Source organism: Pecten maximus, chromosome 2 (assembly GCF_902652985.1).
Source record: "Pecten maximus chromosome 2, xPecMax1.1, whole genome shotgun sequence".
NCBI classification, from domain to species: domain Eukaryota; kingdom Metazoa; phylum Mollusca; class Bivalvia; order Pectinida; family Pectinidae; genus Pecten; species Pecten maximus.
The window spans coordinates 15,012,896-15,032,319 of NC_047016.1; the positions used below are offsets into that span (position 1 = coordinate 15,012,896).

At 36.4% G+C, this 19,424-nt stretch overlaps 1 protein-coding gene across 5 annotated transcripts in view; it reads left to right on the forward strand.

The window, feature by feature from the left end:
- LOC117318987 (potassium channel subfamily T member 2-like) overlaps positions 1-19,424 on the forward strand; it is a 203,242-nt gene that overhangs the window by 107,122 nt on the left and 76,696 nt on the right. For all 5 annotated transcript variants that reach the window (XM_033873919.1, XM_033873916.1, XM_033873903.1 and 2 more), the window contains 3 exons: positions 3,035-3,125; positions 9,409-9,501; positions 10,521-10,629. In XM_033873919.1, the coding sequence (XP_033729810.1) occupies positions 3,035-3,125; positions 9,409-9,501; positions 10,521-10,629 (293 nt within the window). The remainder of the gene's footprint in view (positions 1-3,034; positions 3,126-9,408; positions 9,502-10,520; positions 10,630-19,424) is intronic.

Consider the following 19,424-nt stretch of genomic DNA (forward strand, 5'->3'; position numbering starts at 1 on the left):
GGTTAACTGTCTATATAATGTAACTGTCACCACTGTCTGTAGGGAGGTTAACTGTGTATATAATGTAACTGTCACCACTGTCTGTAGGGAGGTTAACTGTGTATATAATGTAACTGTCACCACTGTCTGTAGGGAGGTTAACTGTGTATATAATGTAACTGTCACCACTGTCTGTAGGGAGGTTAACTGTGTATATAATGTAACTGTCACCACCGTCTGTAGGGAGGTTAACTGTGTATATAATATAACTGTCACCACTGTCTGTAGGGAGGTTAACTGTGTATATAATGTAACTGTCACCACTGTCTGTAGGGAGGTTAACTCTCTATATAATGTAACTGTCACCACTGTCTGTAGGGCGGTTAACTGTCTGTATAATGTAACTGTCACCACTGTCTGTAGGGAGGTTAACTGTCTATATAATGTAACTGTCACCACTGTCTGTAGGGAGGTTAACTGTCTATATAATGTAACTGTCACCACTGTCTGTAGGGAGGTTAACTGTCTATATAATGTAACTGTCACCACTGTCTGTAGGGAGGTTAACTGTGTATATAATGTAACTGTCACCACTGTCTGTAGGGAGGTTAACTGTCTATATAATGTAACTGTCACCACTGTCTGTAGGGCGGTTAACTGTCTATATAATGTAACTGTCACCAATGTCTGTAGGGAGGTTAACTGTGTATATAATGTAACTGTCACCACTGTCTGTAGGGAGGTTAACTGTCTATATAATGTAACTGTCACCACTGTCTGTAGGGAGGTTAACTGTCTATATAATGTAACTGTCACCACTGTCTGTAGGGAGGTTAACTGTCTATATAATGTAACTGTCACCACTGTCTGTAGGGAGGTTAACCGTCTATATAATGTAACTGTCACCACTGTCTGTAGGGAGGTTAACTGTGTATATAATGTAACTGTCACCACTGTCTGTAGGGAGGTTAACTGTCTATATAATGTAACTGTCACCACCGTCTGTAGGGAGGTTATAATTGTCTATATAATGTAACTGTCACCACTGTCTGTAGGGAGGTTAACTGTCTATATAATGTAACTGTCACCACTGTCTGTAGGGAGGTTAACTGTCTATATAATGTAACTGTCACCACTGTCTGTAGGGAGGTTAACTGTCTGTATAATGTAACTGTCACCACTGTCTGTAGGGAGGTTAACTGTCTATATAATGTAACTGTCACCACTGTCTGTAGGGAGGTTAACTGTCTATATAATGTAACTGTCACCACCGTCTGTAGGGAGGTTAACTGTCTATATAATGTAACTGTCACCACCGTCTGTAGGGAGGTTAACTGTGTATATAATGTAACTGTCACCACTGTCTGTAGGGAGGTTAACTGTGTATATAATGTAACTGTCACCACTGTCTGTAGGGAGGTTAACTGTCTATATAATGTAACTGTCACCACTGTCTGTATAGGGAGGTTAACTGTCTGTATAATGTAACTGTCACCACTGTCTGTAGGGAGGTTAACTGTCTATATAAAACGTTATTATTATATGCCACTGCTATCAGTTAGGAAGGCTCTGTCTGTGTTTCCAATATCACCTCTATAGGGATTTAACATTCAGTTACAGAAAATAAATGGAAAGAGAAGCTCCTTAAACCTCAAGCCAATATTCTTGTCTGTCCATTAATCTGGGTAGCTAGCATTTGCATCGTCGTTCTTCTTATCATTGGTAAAAACAATGTAAGCCTTTTCCATTTCTGTAGTTAGGATTGATAAATACTCTGTGTTTTTCATTTTTCTCATGAAAATTAATCAATAAGTTAGATAAGTTGTGACTTAAATATTGTAACAGTGATTATATTCCCATTAACCCACTCAGAAGTAAATCCCTGTTAATGATTATACATGGGTGTCTGACATGAACTTACAGGAAAGATGCCAAAAAAGCAAATCAGTTGATACAAGTTATGATTACTTTAACAACAATGCAAATAACATAATGTGTTCTATCAAGCTTGTTCCCTTTGGTTCCATGGACCTGGCCAACAGTTCCATCTAAGAGGAGTGATTAAGGTGTCCCGACACTTTATCACTATAGCCCTCCACCTCTGAGTTGCGAGTTTAAACCTACTTGAGTCAGTTGCCTGGTACTCAGACCATAGCTATAGGCTAGTGTTTTCTCTTGGTACTCCAGCTTTCCTCCACCTCCAAAACTTGGCACATCCTTAAATGACCCTGGCTGTTCCTAGGACGTTAAACAAAATAACTAAATCGCCTGCCAAGCGAATTATGTACATAACTACTAATTTACCCTGGTATCACTGAAGTCTACCAGTGCCACAGCTGTTATAGCCCCTTGGCCCATGCAATAGAAATAAATAAAAATTATGTTTAATCTGATATATTCTCTTTGTGTTTTTTCATAAACAAAGCAAAATCACACAAATTGTTATAATAAGCTTGCAGAAGAGCGTCTGCTGCAAATATAACACCATGCAGTATGCACAAATTGACTTCATGACAGGGACTGTAAGAATTTTTCACTGTCTAGAAGGCCAATAAAGTGTTATACTTTTACAGACATGTTGATACATTGGTAGGGGACCCTTCTATGTATCAATTAATGCTCTTTTCATGCTTATTATTTGCTTTGTACAATTACACTGTAATTGCAACTAAGCTACATGTACCAACCAACGGTTCACCAATGTTCGAATGCTAAAAACACATTCTTAGGCACCAAAAATTAAGGGACTCAATATTTGGTAACATTTTGTCAATTTCAATGTTTCAGAGCAATTGTAAATGCTGTGGTGTATTTTCCATGAAATCATTTTATCAAAGTGCTTCATTTTACTGTCTTTGTCAATATTTCAATACAGTTGCTAACATATATCTTCCAAATTTTTTTTTTCATCGACCAAATCTCGCATTGCAGAAGCAGATAGACAATGAAAGAAGTGGTTCACATGGAAGAGGATTTATCTTTCAGACTGGGAAATTCATGTAATGATCAATCTAGTTATTTCATAATCTGGTCATATTATTTCTATTCTCAACAGGTTTACGGATACGAATATTCAACCTTGTAATCAAGCTGCTAACATGTGCCCTCTACATTGTAAGGGTGTCCATGGATGGTTTGTCCAAATGGTAAGTTAACTGTCCTCTGTGTTGTAAGGGCGTCCATGGATGGTTTGTCCAAATGGTAAGTTAACTATCCTCTGTGTGTAATAAGGGTGTCCATGGATGGCTTGTCCAAATGGTAAGTTAACTGTCCTCTGTGTTGTAAGGGTGTCTATGGATGGTTTGTCCAAATGATAAGTTAACTGTCCTCTGTGTGTAGTAAGGGTGTCCATAGATGGTTTGTCCAAATGGTAAGTTAACTGTCCTCTGTGTGTAGTAAGGGTGTCCATGGATGGTTTGTCCAAATGATAAGTTAACTGTCCTCTGTGTTGTAAGGGTGTCCATGGATGGCTTGTCCAAATGGTAAGTTAACTGTCCTCTGTGTTGTAAGGGTGTCCATGGATGGTTTGTCCAAATGGTAAGTTAACTATCCTCTGTGTTGTAAGGGTGTCCATGGATGGTTTGTCCAAATGGTAAGTTAACTATCCTCTGTGTGTTGTAAGGGTGTCCATGGATGGTTTGTCCAAATGGTAAGTTAACTGTCCTCTGTGTGTAGTAAGGGTGTCCATGGATGGTTTGTCCAAATGGTAAGTTAACTGTCCTCTGTGTTGTAAGGGTGTCCATGGATGGTTTGTCCAAATGGTAAGTTAACTGTCCTCTGTGTTGTAAGGGTGTCCATGGATGGTTTGTCCAAATGGTAAGTTAACTGTCCTCTGTGTTGTAAGGGTGTCCATGGATGGCTTGTCCAAATGGTAAGTTAACTGTCCTCTGTGTTGTAAGGGTGTCCATGGATGGTTTGTCCAAATGTAAGTATCACCCTCATTCAAGGTCATGGGTCAAATAGGCTAAAATCTTCAAATGACTTCTTCTTAATAACCAAGAGGCCCAGGGATTTCATATTAGGCCTGTAGCATGCTGGGGTGAAGGGCTACCGAGTTTGTTCAAATGAATGACCTTGATCTTCATTCAAAGTCACATAGGTCAAATAGGCTAAATTCTTTACACAATGCAAAGAGACCTGGTATTGGGCCAATTGTAACTGGAATGAAGGACTAGAAAATGTATTGACATGAAAAACCTAGCCTACTCTGATATTTGAATGAAATGGTTATCAGCATGGTATATGCAGAAATAACCTAAATCAACTCCAAAGTTGCTGTAGAGCCAGGTGAGCGATACAGGCCCATTCGGCCTCTTGTTATACAGCAGCCTGAGTAGATGTACATAGAGTATGGTGTTGGGATTGTCTCTGGTTGATTTGTCTGTTATCTAATGTGCATGGTCTAGGATAGTTTCTCATCACCACAACGATCATGATACAAAAAACGCTCACCTTTGATAGTGGCCATTGTTACTTTGTTTTTTGTACATTATCGTGACCTTTCATTTTGATTCTCTACATCCTGAATTGGGAGTCGTGGTAATGATGATCAGTATGGATTTGCTAGGGTTTTAAATCCAGGAGTTCCTGTGTTTTGTCATTTGGTAAATGGAAGGCATCACATTAACTATTAACATGTGTTTATAGCCAGACATCCCCCTCAAAGCATTACCCTTTGCATTTGTTGACCTTTACTTAAATACCATATGTTAACGGCTTGCTTTACAGAATTTGTATTACCAGGTAATTTCAGAGGCTATAATTTAGAAGATACATAGGATGATGCTGGGCTATCAATATATGTAGTTGTGAAATACATATTAATTTACACTAATAGCTTTTGGAAAACTTCATGTCAACCTACATTTGGCTACCAATGTATTTGTTAACTTTAATTTGCATTAGCTTTTGGAATATGGAAGTAGATATTTCTGACTTGATAAGGAAGGTATTGAAAGGCTGTGGTTTCAGGTCTTATGCAATCATGTCCTGTTTTCTGATGGTAATGTATAGTGGTTGTTTAACCATTTATAAAGTAAATTAAGTTCAAATAACTGTTTAAGACCTGATGTTTACAGGACCAGGTGCCAATATATTTACCAAACTGTTAGAATTAAAGAACCTGGGCTGTAGTCGTCTTTAGAGATGAAGACTTTGAGAATGGTAGGGTAGTGTTATGTGTGAGTAACTTTGAGAATGGTAGGGTAATGTTATGTTGAGTCAATCTGAGAATGGTAGGGTAGTGTTATGTGTGAGTAATCTCTGCGCAATGGTAGGGTAGTGGTTATTGTGTGTGAGTAACTACTTTGAGAAGGTAGGGTAGTGTTGTTATTGTGTGAGTAACTGTTGAGAATGGTAGTGTCGGGTTATTGTGTGAGTAACTTTGAGAAGGTCTAGGGTATGATGTGTGAGTAAATCTGAGCATGGATAGGTTAATTTTTATGTGTGAGTAAATCTGCAGAATGGTAGGTAAGATGGCGATTGTGTGGGTAACTGTTGAGAAATGGTTGGGTGTGTTGTGTGAGTAAGCTTTGAGAATGGTTGGGTAGTGTTATGGTGAGTAAAGCTGAGGGAATGGTCGGGTAATGTTGTATGTGTGAGTAACTACGGTGAATGGTTAGGTAGTATTATGTGTGAGTAACCTTTGAGAATGATTCGGGTAGTGTTATGTGTGAGTAAATCTGAGAATGGTAGGGTAATGTTATGTGTGAGTAAATCTGAGAATGGTAGGGTAGTGTTATGTGTGAGTAACTTTGAGAATGGTAGGGTAGTGTTATGTGTGAGTAACTTTGAGAATGGTAGGGTAGTGTTATGTGTGAGTAACTTTGAGAATGGTAGGGTAGTGTTATGTGTGAGTAACTTTGAGAATGGTAGGGTAGTGTTATGTGTGAGTAACTTTGAGAATGGTAGGGTAGTGTTATGTGTGAGTAACTTTGAGAATGGTAGGGTAGTGTTATGTGTGAGTAACTTTGAGAATGGTAGGGTAGTGTTATGTGTGAGTAACTTTGAGAATGGTAGGGTAGTGTTATGTGTGAGTAACTTTGAGAATGGTAGGGTAGTGTTATGTGTGAGTAACTTTGAGAATGGTAGGGTAGTGTTATGTGTGAGTAACTTTGAGAATGGTAGGGTAGTGTTATGTGTGAGTAACTTTGAGAATGGTAGGGTAGTGTTATGTGTGAGTAACTTTGAGAATGGTAGGGTAGTGTTATGTGTGAGTAACTTTGAGAATGGTTGGGTAGTGTTATGTGTGAGTAAATCTGAGAATGGTAGGGTAGTGTTATGTGTGAGTAACTTTGAGAATGGTAGGGTAGTGTTATGTGTGAGTAACTTTGAGAATGGTAGGGTAATGTTATGTGTGAGTAACTTTGAGAATGGTTGGGTAGTGTTATGTGTGAGTAACTTTGAGAATGGTTGGGTAGTGTTATGTGTGAGTAAATCTGAGAATGGTAGGGTAGTGTTATGTGTGAGTAAATCTGAGAATGGTAGGGTAATGTTATGTGTGAGTAACTTTGAGAATGGTTGGGTAGTGTTATGTGTGAGTAACTTTGAGAATGGTTGGGTAGTGTTATGTGTGAGTAACTTTGAGAATGGTAGGGTAATGTTATGTGCGAGTAACTTTGAGAATGGTAGGGTAGTGTTATGTGTGAGTAACTTTGGGAATGGTAGGGTAGTGTTATGTGTGAGTAACTTTGAGAATGGTAGGGTAGTGTTATGTGTGAGTAACTTTGAGAATGATAGGGTAGTGTTATGTGTGAGTAACTTTGAGAATGGTTGGGTAGTGTTATGTGTGAGTAACTTTGAGAATGGTTGGGTAGTGTTATGTGTGAGTAAATCTGAGAATGGTAGGGTAGTGTTATGTGTGAGTAAATCTGAGAATGATAGGGTAGTGTTATGTGTGAGTAACTTTGAGAATGATAGGGTAGTGTTATGTGTGAGTAACTTTGAGAATGGTAGGGTAGTGTTATGTGTGAGTAACCTTGAGAATGGTAGGGTAGTGTTATGTGTGAGTAACTTTGAGAATGGTAGGGTAGTGTTATGTGTGAGTAAATCTCCTAATTACCAGGTCTGACTGACATAATTCTGTCTAGAGAGTGTCAGATCACTTATTTTAGCCCAAAGTTGGGCTGGATATTTTCTTATTACACCTTATTTCACTGTAATAAATTGGAGATGAAAACTACAATGAACAAACCAAGACGCAGATTACCATATTACATAGATTACCATGTTACATAAATTACCCTATTATGCAGATTACCATATTATGCAGATTACCATATTATGCAGATTACCATATTATGCAGATTACCCTATTATGCAGGTTACCCTATTACGCAGATTACTCTAACCATATATGCTACCTTGCCACTAGTGTTCAGCCCAATCCACTTCACTCCTCCCTCCTTCAACCAAACCTTCACCTCCAAGGACATGTACACCTTAAGCCATGCTATCATCTGTGGGTATATCTAAGTGTGTACCAAATGTTTTAGGAGAAAAAAAAATGCAATGACTAAAGACTGGGATTTGAACCTGTTAAGTCTAAACTCTAGATGGACCCTTGTCATCAATTGAGCTACCTAGGCAGCAGTATTCAGCCCAATCCATGTTCCACTTCAACCCCAAAGAACTTTACATAAAAACGCTCTATTACCTTCCATTAGTAACTAGTTTGGTGATAAAAGTAAAGGAGAGGAAGAATGTAGTGACCAGATTGGGATTCAAACTAGGAATCTCCAACCTGTAGACCAACATTTTAATTATCATCTACCTGGCGACCTGAGTGTTCAAACCAGTCTTGTTCTGTTACATATTACTAGGATGCCAGGAACTGTTGGTTATCAATATGTCTGCATACCTACCCATGTATGTATATGTATCTTGAATACTTTTGAAATACATCTTCAATACTAAGCCTACCTTTTAACAAGATATGGTACATTGTGGGACCATGATTGGTGTCCTATGTAAATGCGGTAATGATATGACTTAACTTCTGATAGATGGATATTGATTTTGTGAAAGCTTTCACATTAACAGCCGAGTTTCTAGAACTGAATGGTGGTGAGATTCTGTTTTTCTGGTGTATTGGGAATTGTAACACAACTGAAGGCTTGACATAGCCAACCATAAAGTACTCCTACACCATTTAAAATAGCAACGTACATTCATAAATCTCACTCTATTTTCTAGTATCATTGTGACCAACGTCTCACTCAGTTTTCCCATATCTTTGTGACCATGTCTCTTTCCATTTTCTTAGTATCTTTGTGACTAATGTCTCGCTCTCTTTTCCTTGTGACCTTGTGACCAATGCCTCTCTCTATCTTCTTGTATCTTTGTGACTAATGTCTCGCTCTCTTTTCCTTGTGACCTTGTGACCAATGCCTCTCTCTATCTTCTTGTATCTTTGTGACCAATGCCTCTCTCTATCTTCTTGTATCTTTGTGACCAATGCCTCGATCTCTCTATCTTCTTGTATCTTTGTGACCAATGCCTCTCTCTATCTTCTTGTATCTTTGTGACCAATGCCTCGATCTCTCTATCTTCTTGTATCTTTGTGACCAATGCCTCTCTCTATCTTCTTGTATCTTTGTGACCAATGTCTCTCTCTATCTTCTTGTGTCCTTGTGTCCTTGTGACCAATGTCTCTCTCTATCTTCTTGTGTCCTTGTGTCCTTGTATCTTTGTGACCAATGTCTCTCTCTATCTTCTTGTGTCCTTGTGTCCTTGTGACCAATGTCTCTCTCTATCTTCTTGTGTCCTTGTGTCCTTGTATCTTTGTGTCCTTGTGTCCTTGTGACCAATGTCTCTCTATCGTCTTGTGTCCTTGTGTCCTTGTATCTTTGTGACCAATGTCTCTCTCTATCTTCTTGTGTCCTTGTGTCCTTGTGTCCTTGTGACCAATGTCTCTCTCTATCTTCCAATATCTCAGTCAGTTTTTCCATATCTTTGTCTCATTCTATTTTCCTGTGTCCTTGTGACCAATGTCTCGCTCTCTATTTTCTTGTATCTTTGTAGCCAATATTTCTCGCTCTATTTTCCTGTGCCATCACAAATAGTGACACAGGGATCTTTTTTCTTATCCATTAGAGGAATTCTATTGATCCCTACAGTTTTTGAGGTTTTTTTTGTTGTTGTTGTTGGTTTTTTGTTTTTTTTTTGAGAAAACCTAAAAAGAAATGAAAATGCCTGGATGGCAGTTATGACAGTATTGTTAGTGTTTTAGCTACAAGAAGTAATGGACTAAACTTCCCCAGATTCTATAGGTTTACTATTTAACATGTTCACACATAATTCATTCACTACTGACATATGACTTTCAATATGACAGATAATTAAGGAATGAAGTTACATGAGAGCCGACACCCCTTTTATATCACTTGTTCATAGTGATGTGTACTAAAATGATCATGTTGTATTTTCCAGCCAAGAATTCCCAAATGGTACGATCGTGGAAACCCAGGACTGTTGGACACCGGTTGATCCTGATCGTTTCCAAGAAAATCCATCTATCAACTGGTAAGTTGATAAAGTGTTAAAGCCTGATAAAGTACAGCCTGTTACATATTGGTCTGTGTTACAATGACATATTAACTGTTAAAACAATTGATATTTGGGACTGCCAGCTGCCATTGTTTCTCCAAGGCTAACCCTTCAATTGTTTAATCAGTTTTCAATACAAATTATGTTATTTATTTTCTATTATGTTTTTGATTTTAATTTCATTTAAATGACATCAAGTTTTATTTGTTAATCTGATCTTTACTTAAGGCAACTTAACATAATCTAATGCTGGAAGAAAATTATTTTTCTACTAAATGTATGCTATGTTTTTATAGTTTAAATCTCGTGTAGATTTTCATCATCTTTCCTAAAGCCTCTCCAGGGATTTCTGTTAACCAAAATTACTCATCCTTGTGATGTAGATTGGACTTCTTCATTCAACCAGTGTGACACTGGTTATACAGAATTCCCCAAGAGAATTATCCTTGCAGGCACCATGAGACAAGTAGATCTCATTAAGAACTATCTTAATGAAAAATGAAATATACATACATCACACACTTCAACACTTTTATAAGGTCACTGTTATCAGAAAAACAGAATGTTAAAAGATTTCCCTTGACATTAAAGAAGCAAATTAAGAAAATCTAGAAATTTCCTGGTTAAAAGGTCAAGGTTGCAAGGTCAGAGGCTAATGTTAAATTTCTAAATATTCTTATGGTCAGTTTTTTATATGATTATATATATATATAGCAATGTTGATCAGAATTCAACAAAAGGTCAAGCAGCCCAATTTTTAAACTTCTAAATGGTGAATGTTTTATGCCATTTTCAAACAAAGTTATTATTAAATAGTCTAGCTAGCTATATTTATAAATTTCCTTGAAGTTGTATGCTTTTTTTTTCTGATTTTATGTGAGAAGGTGTATATACCTCTGACCTACAGTCTGGTTATGATGTGTAATTGTGGCTTTTGTTGAATTGCAATTTAAATGAAATAATGTTTTTACTTATTGGCTATGTTGACTATACAGGAACAGGATTCTGTGGGTCAATCGGTCAAGTGGTCTATGGATCATCCAGGTGACAGTTGCTGGAATCAGCCTTGTTGAGACCATTCTTGTCCAATATCTCAGCTATAAGGTAAGGCTGTTGTGTTTCTGAGTTTGTATTGTGGGAAATATGATAGACTGAAAGGTGGTAATCTTCATCTGTATGTTTATGAAAAATACTGTTAACTATCTCTTCTAATGAAGGAGTTAGGGTACAAGGGAAAGTGTGAAATACATCAGTTGTTTAGCCCAAGTCTGTGATTAAGGCCAGTCATAGTTATGGTGTCAGATACAATGTTCAGACCAAATCTTGATAAGATATAAGTGCTGTTGAATTTCAGAAGAAAAGAACTGCTGCTTTCTGTAATTTGCAACATAAGAAGTTTAAAAATCAATATTCATTGGTGCATTACAAGATTGTTTTCATAAAATATCCTTAATCAACACCAACTACTCTTGCGGATTCGCAGCATGCTGGCAGCATCTGGTTTGTCCCCTAAACATCCTTGAGTAAGTTCTGTTCTAACTCTAATGTACATATATGGTTCGTTCCCTAAACATCCTTCAATAAGTTCTGTTCTAATTCTATTGTACATAAATGGTTTGTCCCCTAAACATCCTTGAGTAAGTTCTGTTCTAACTCTAATGTACATATATGGTTCGTTCCCTAAACATCCTTCAATAAGTTCTGTTCTAACTCTATTGTACATATATGGTTCGTTCCCTAAACATCCTTCAATAAGTTCTGTTCTAACTCTATTGTACATATATGGTTCGTTCCCTAAACATCCTTCAATAAGTTCTGTTCTAACTCTATTGTACATATATGGTTCGTTCCCTAAACATCCTTGAGTAAGTTCTGTTCTAACTCTATTATATATGGTTCGTTCCCTAAACATCCTTGAGTAAGTTCTGTTCTAACTCTATTGTACATATATGGTTCGTTCCCTAAACATCCTTCAATAAGTTCTGTTCTAACTCTATTGTACATATATGGTTCGTTCCCTAAACATCCATCAATAAGTTCTGTTCTAACTCTATAGTAGAAGGTTTGCCCCTGAAATGTCCTTGATTGATATGTGTGCTAAGCTATAAGGTATATTGAGGTGTATTGGAGGAGAAATAGAAATTAAATAAAGAAATTTTTCTTACAACTCTGTATGATACAGTTGATCTCCTGACCAAGCGGAAGCTGACAAAATGCATATTATATCCCACAAACCTTAAATAGACTGATGTCTGGAAGAATCCATTCTTAATCCTGTATGTATTAGGTTAGGTTAATAGGGCAAGGTGATGCTATTGATTATAAAATGGTATAAAATGTCAATCATAATGATTCCGTCACATACAATATGTAATCTAGGTGTTTTTATAAGTACATTTGTAACCATGGAAACCTATGGTAACTTAAGTGATTTTTTATACTCTGCTACATGAACTTGTGTATTGGATAACAGATTAAAGGATTGATAGGTCAGAAGTAGATATATTGGTGTTCAAACTGGAGATATGTCATATAAGATAGGCTTAGTTAGTGATTTTTTTTGTGGACACAGCTGTGTTTGAAGGAAAAAGGAGTAAGGGTAATTTAGTTGATTTGATAGAGCTATGTCAGTGGGCAGAGGTTAAGAAGATCAATCTAGCTTGATGTCTGAGAATGAGGACATATATGGAGGATATCTAACTTCATTAAAAAAGGAAGGGAGAGATAGAGGATATCTAGATTGATGCAAGGCATTATGAGAGGGGAGATATAGAATATATCTAGATTGACGGAAGGCATTATGAGAGGGGAGATATAAGGATATCTAGATTGATGGAAGGCATTTTGAGAGGGGAGATATAGAGGATATCTAGATTGATGGAGGGGATTATGAGATGGGAGATATAGAGGATATCTAGATTGATGGAAGGCATAATGAGAGGGGATATATAGAGGATATCTAGGTTGAAGGAAGGGATCATGAGAGGGGAGATATAAGGATATCTAGATTGATGGAGGGGATTATGAGAGAGGAGATATAGAGGATATCTAGATTGATGGAAGACATAATGAGAGGGGAGATATAAGGATATCTAGATTGATTGAAGAGATTATGAGAAGGGATATATAAATGATATCTAGATTGATTGAAGGCATTATGAGAGGGGAGATATATAATATATCTAGATTGACGGAAGGCATTATGAGAGGGGAGATATAGAGGATATCTAGATTGATTGAAGAGATTATGAAAGGGGAGATATAAAGGATAATCTAGGTTGAAGGAAGGGATAATGAGAGGGGAGATATAGAGGATATCTAGATTGATGGAAGGTATTATGAGAGGGGAGATATAGAGGATATCTAGGTTGAATGAAGGGATCATGAGAGGGGAGATATAAAGGATATCTAGATTGATTGAAGAGATTATGAAAGGGGAGATATAAAGGATATCTAGATTGATGGAAGACATTATGAGAGGGGAGATATAGAGGATATCTAGGTTGAAGGAAGGGATAATGAGAAGGGATATATAGAGGATATCTAGATTGATGGAAGGCATTATGAGAGGGGAGATATAGAGGATATCTAGATTGATTGAAGGGATCATGAGAGGGGAGATATAAAGGATATCTAGATTGATTGAAGAGATTATGAAAGGGGAGATATAAAGGATATCTAGATTGATGGAAGACATTATGAGAGGGGAGATATAGAGGATATCTAGATTGATTGAAGAGATTATTAGAAGGGATATATAAAGGATATCTAGATTGATGGAGGGGATTATGAGAGAGGAGATATATAGGATAATCTAGGTTGATGGAAGGCATAATGAGAGGGGATATATAGAGGATATCTAGGTTGAAGGAAGGGATCATGAGAGGGGATATATAAAGGATATCTAGATTGATGGAGTGGATTATGAGAGGGGAGATATAGAGGATATCTAGGTTGAAGGAAGGGATCATGAGAGGGGAGATATAAGGATATCTAGATTGATGGAAGGCATTATGAGAGGGGAGATATAGAGGATATCTAGATTGATTGAAGGCATTATGAGAGGGGAGATATAGAGGATGTCTAGATTGATGGAGGGGATTATGAGAGGGGAGATATAGCGGATATCTAGATTGATGGAAGGCATTATGAGAGGGGAGATATATAATATATCTAGATTGACGGAAGGCATTATGAGAGGGGAGATATAGAGGATATCTAGATTGATTGAAGAGATTATGAAAGGGGAGATATAAAGGATAATCTAGGTTGAAGGAAGGGATAATGAGAAGGGAGATATAGAGGATATCTAGATTGATGGAAGGTATTATGAGAGGGGAGATATAGAGGATATCTAGGTTGAATGAAGGGATCATGAGAGGGGAGATATAGAGGATATCTAGGTTGAAGGAAGGGATAATGAGAAGGGATATATAGAGGATATCTAGATTTATGGGAGGGATTATGAGAGGGGAGATAAAGAGGATATCTAGATTGATTGAAGAGGTTATGAAAGGGGAGATATAAAGGATATCTAGATTGATGGAGGGGATCATGAGAGGGGAGATATAGAGGATATCTAGATTGATGGAAGGCATAATGAGAGGGGGAGAATAAGGATATCTAGATTGATGGAGGGGATCATGAGGGAGGGGAGATATAAAGGATATCTAGATTGCGAAGGGGATCATGAGAGGGGAGATATAAAGGATATCTAGATTGATGGAGGGGATCATGAGAGGGGAGATATAAAGGATATCTAGATTGATTGAAGAGATTATGAGAGGGGAGATATAGCGGATATCTAGATTGATGGAAGGCATTATGAGAGGGGAGATATATAATATATCTAGATTGACGGAAGGCATTATGAGAGGGGAGATATAGAGGATATCTAGATTGATTGAAGAGATTATGAAAGGGGAGATATAAAGGATAATCTAGGTTGAAGGAAGGGATAATGAGAAGGGAGATATAGAGGATATCTAGATTGATGGAAGGTATTATGAGAGGGGAGATATAGAGGATATCTAGGTTGAATGAAGGGATCATGAGAGGGGAGATATAGAGGATATCTAGGTTGAAGGAAGGGATAATGAGAAGGGATATATAGATGATATCTAGATTTATGGGAGGGATTATGAGAGGGGAGATAAAGAGGATATCTAGATTGATTGAAGAGATTATGAAAGGGGAGATATAGAGGATATCTAGATTGATTGAAGAGATTATGAAAGGGGAGATATAAAGGATATCTAGATTGATGGAAGACATAATGAGAGGGGAGATATAGAGGATATCTAGATTGATGGAAGGCATTATGAGAGGGGAGATATAAAGGATATCTAGATTGATGGAGGGGATCATGAGAGGGGAGATATAAAGGATATCTAAATTGATGGAGAGGATCATGAGAGGGGAGATATAGAGGATATCTAGATTGATGGAAGACATAATGAGAGGGGAGATATAGAGGATATCTAGATTGATGGAAGGCATTATGAGAGGGGAGATATAAAGGATATCTAGATTGATGGAGGGGATCATGAGAGGGGAGATATAAAGGATATCTAAATTGATGGAGGGGATCATGAGAGGGGAGATATAGAGGATATCTAGATTGATGGAAGGCATAATGAGAGGGGAGATATAAAGGATATCTAGATTGATGGAGGGGATCATGAGAGGGGAGATATAAAGGATATCTAGATTGATGGAAGGGATCATGAGAGGGGAGATATAAAGGATATCTAGATTGATGGAGGGGATCATGAGAGGGGAGATATAAAGGATATCTAGATTGATTGAAGAGATTATGAAAGGGGAGATATAAAGGATATCTAGATTGATTGAAGAGATTATGAAAGGGGAGATATAAAGGATATCTAGATTGATGGAGGGGATCATGAGAGGGGAGATATAAAGGATATCTAAATTGATGGAAGGGATCATGAGAGGGGAGATATAAAGGATATCTAGATTGATGGAAGGGATTATGAGAGGGGAGATAAAGAGGATATCTAGATTGATTGAAGGCATTATGAGAGGGGAGATAATTAAAGGATATCTAGATTGATGGAGGGGATCATGAGAGGGGAGATATAAAGGATATCTAGATTGATGGGGGGATTATGAGAGAGGAGATATAGAGGATATCTAGATTGATGGAAGGCATTATGAGAGGGGAGATAAAGAGGATATCTAGATTGATTGAAGAGATTATGAAAGGGGAGATAATTAAAGGATATCTAGATTGATGGAGGGGATCATGAGAGGGGAGATATAAAGGATATCTAGATTGATGGAAGGCATTATGAAAGGTAGTATTGACAGGACATTTGGGTTTTAGGTGGCTAAAGTTGTTTGTAATTATAAAGTTAAGATCTCGACTGTTTAATATTGAATGGAGTTTGACGTTGCCTGGGGTTTGAAATTATGACCATGAAAGTTCTGAGAGTTGTTTGGCTATACTGTGAATTCTGCTACTCGACTCATTGTTTGCTCAGTATCATTAAGTTCAATGCTATGACTGAGCAAATGCTGCTTTTGGCTGTGTCCTCCCATACATCTGATATACAACATTATGATAATAAGCCATTAATACCAAACAGCAAACACTTGTGCAGTTTCGAATGAAATAATAAAAATAAATCTGATAACACAGGTACTGTACTACTTTCCTTCTGTGATATAATTATATCATTTGTTTTTGTGATGAATTATGAAGTAGGTATGCATATATAGGTTTCTCTGGCTGTATTAGTGCTGGGCACCACAGTGTCGGTGACATGGAGGACACAGTTACACATTTATCAACATGGGATGTTGATATTTAGGCTGTGTGAATAATTTAGTGAAACTCTTCTGATTGCATTATCGGACTCAGCTGAGAAGGAAACAGATCCAATTTAATACAAGACAAATTTGTAAGGATATAAATGTGAAAAAGAAATATTTTGAAAACTTGAAGGGTGCTGTGAATTCTTAAATGGAGCAGATCATAGCTAATAGATGTTTTATCAATTAATGCATCAAATAATCCCATACTATAAACAGTTATATCAAAACTGTATGCCATGAGATGTGGTCTACAATAATAGGGTAAGAGTATACACTATAAACCATAAAGTAATGACTACATAAAACTATACAGCTATACTGGTCAGCCCTCACTGTCAGAGAGGGAGACTCAAATATACATCAATCACCAGTTAAACTTCTTTTTTTTCATCGTTTTTAGAAATGTTAATCCAAACAAAAAAATCTTGAAATATGAGATCTCCCTCATGGAAATTTCAAGAAGATGGAAAATATGTCCGCTAGATAATAAATACTTACATTTCTGTATGATCTATAGCTATAGCTATAGCAGTATAAAACCATGCATATTGTCTTCAAATTATATATATAAAATAATATAAATATTGTCTAATATATAAAACATAAGATCAATAATAATAACACAGTTAATGCTTAGATTAATTCATAGTATCTATACTTTAAAACAATACATAGTATCTATTATATAAAAGTTAAACAATACATTGTATTTATAATATAAAGCAATACATTGTATCTATAATATAAAATAATACATAGTATCATAAACAATATATAGTAAATATAATATAAAACAATTTATAGTATCTATAATATATATATATTTACAATATATAATAAGATATATATCATTTTATGTATATAAAACAATGCATTATGTTCATGCACCCTTTTACTTAACAGATCAATGTTCGTGCATGAACATGCCTTGTTTTACACTGTGGCTGAGATCAGTTATCCAATACACTTTCAATGGCTTTTAAAGTTTGCTTTCATGTAATGAAATTTAATCTTTGGTATCAATGTTTGGTGGTAGAATAACCATGTTAGAGTACACTTCTGGTTCAATTCATGTGCATGAACATGATACTGTTTACAAATTATCTGTCGTAGCTTTTAAAGTGCTGTTCAAAAACGGGAATTTCCATTAATGTATTAAAGTTCATACATACAAGAGTGAGTTTGATCTAGCTGAGTGTCTGTAGGAAAATTGTCCAGGTAAAACTGTCTGTAGGCAAAATTGTCCAGGTAAAACTGTCTGTAGGCAAAATTGTCCAGGTAAAACTGTCTGTAGGCAAAACTCTCTAGGAAAACTGTCTGTAGGCAAAATTGTCCAGGTAAAACTGTCTGTAGGAAAATTGTCCAGGTAAAACTGTCTGTAGGCAAAATTGTTGCAGTAAAACTATCTGTAGGCAAATCTCTCTAGGAAAACTGTCTGTAGGCAAAATTGTCCAGGTAAAACTGTCTGTAGGCAAAATTGTTGCTGTAACATTGCTGGTATAGACAATTAACTGTCAAGGTAAAACAGTCAGTAGGCAAAACTGTCTGTAGGCAAAACTGTCATGGTAAAACTGTGTATATGCAAAACTGTCATGGTAAAACTGAAGTTTTTATAATTCTTTTTCCATTAAAAGTAATAAATACAACTTTTCACACATACATGAGGTACCTAAATGTTGTCATGTGTTTAACAAAAAACGTATTCCAGTTCAGTTAATCTAAGGAGTGTGGATGTTTGTTTTTTCTTTTGTTTTTCTTGGAAAATAATTTTTTGATATTAATTGTGAAGTAAAAACATTAATTTATCGAGTGTTTTTTGTTTCATCATGATTTAATTTATTAATTCAACAGAAGTAAATAAAAACATAAAAGTAAATATTTTAAAAATCTTAAGGTTGAATCATGTAAGGGAATTGTCTTTTTGATATGGCTTACATTGATTTGATATCTAGAAACGTTCCTCTGGGGTCTGAAGTGTTAATGTTGAAATCACAACTGTAAATGGTTGGTTCACTCCTGGTTTGCATCCTTATGTCAGATTCATCAGGAAATGTTAATGGTCTGTATCTGTCAAACTAACCTGGACCTTCTCATTTCATTGTGATATACAACGATGACATTATATCACATACAATTGTGTTGTCTGTACCATAAATGTCTACCATATCACATTTACGTTATACTTATAATTACATCATCTTCAAAATCATCACCTAGATATTCATTTTAGTGCCACCTCAAATAAATTAACTTTGTTATCATTGTACCCTGGTCATTAGAGTAATATTAATGAAAACCCTATATTTTCACATTGGAAAATGTCTTCCACTTGGACATTTCTCACCTTGTAATAATTGCTGGAAAAAAATATATTTGGGCTGATTTATCAAAAGCTCAAAATATTTGTATCAGATTTGTTGGTGTCAATTTAAAGACTACACAGATCAGTACATATACATCTATAGAGGACCTTTAAATGTATACTCATTATTAGTGTGGAATGTTAGACTGTATAATGAATCAAATCCCCTTGGATGTAGAGCATCCGCAAGTGGCAAGACAGAAATCCAAATAAGATGAGCGCCTCAGGGGTTTTGTGACCTGAATGAACTCATCTGCTGCCGCCAAGACAATGCAAGCTTGTCAATAGAAACTGGAACCAGTCAGTGTCCGAGTGAAAACTAGCTCCAATATCTCTTCAAGTAGTTACCTGATAGAAATAGCTATAGGTCAGATTAACAAGACTGTTTAGTAGCTAGAGAATGGATGTGTTACATAGCTTGGTAACAAACGCATTAGCAATAAGGCTCTGTTAAGTTAGCTTGATTACAACAGATTAACAAGGCTCTGTTAAGTTAGCTTGATTACAACAGATTAACAAGGCTTTGTTAAGTTAGCTTGATTGCAAACAGATGAACAAGGCTTTGTTAAGTTAGCTTGATTGCAAACAGATGAACAAGGCTTTGTTAAGTTCACTTGATTACAACAGATTCACAAGGCTCTGTTAAGTTAGCTTGATTACAACAGATTAATAAGGCTCTGTTAAGTTAGCTTGATTG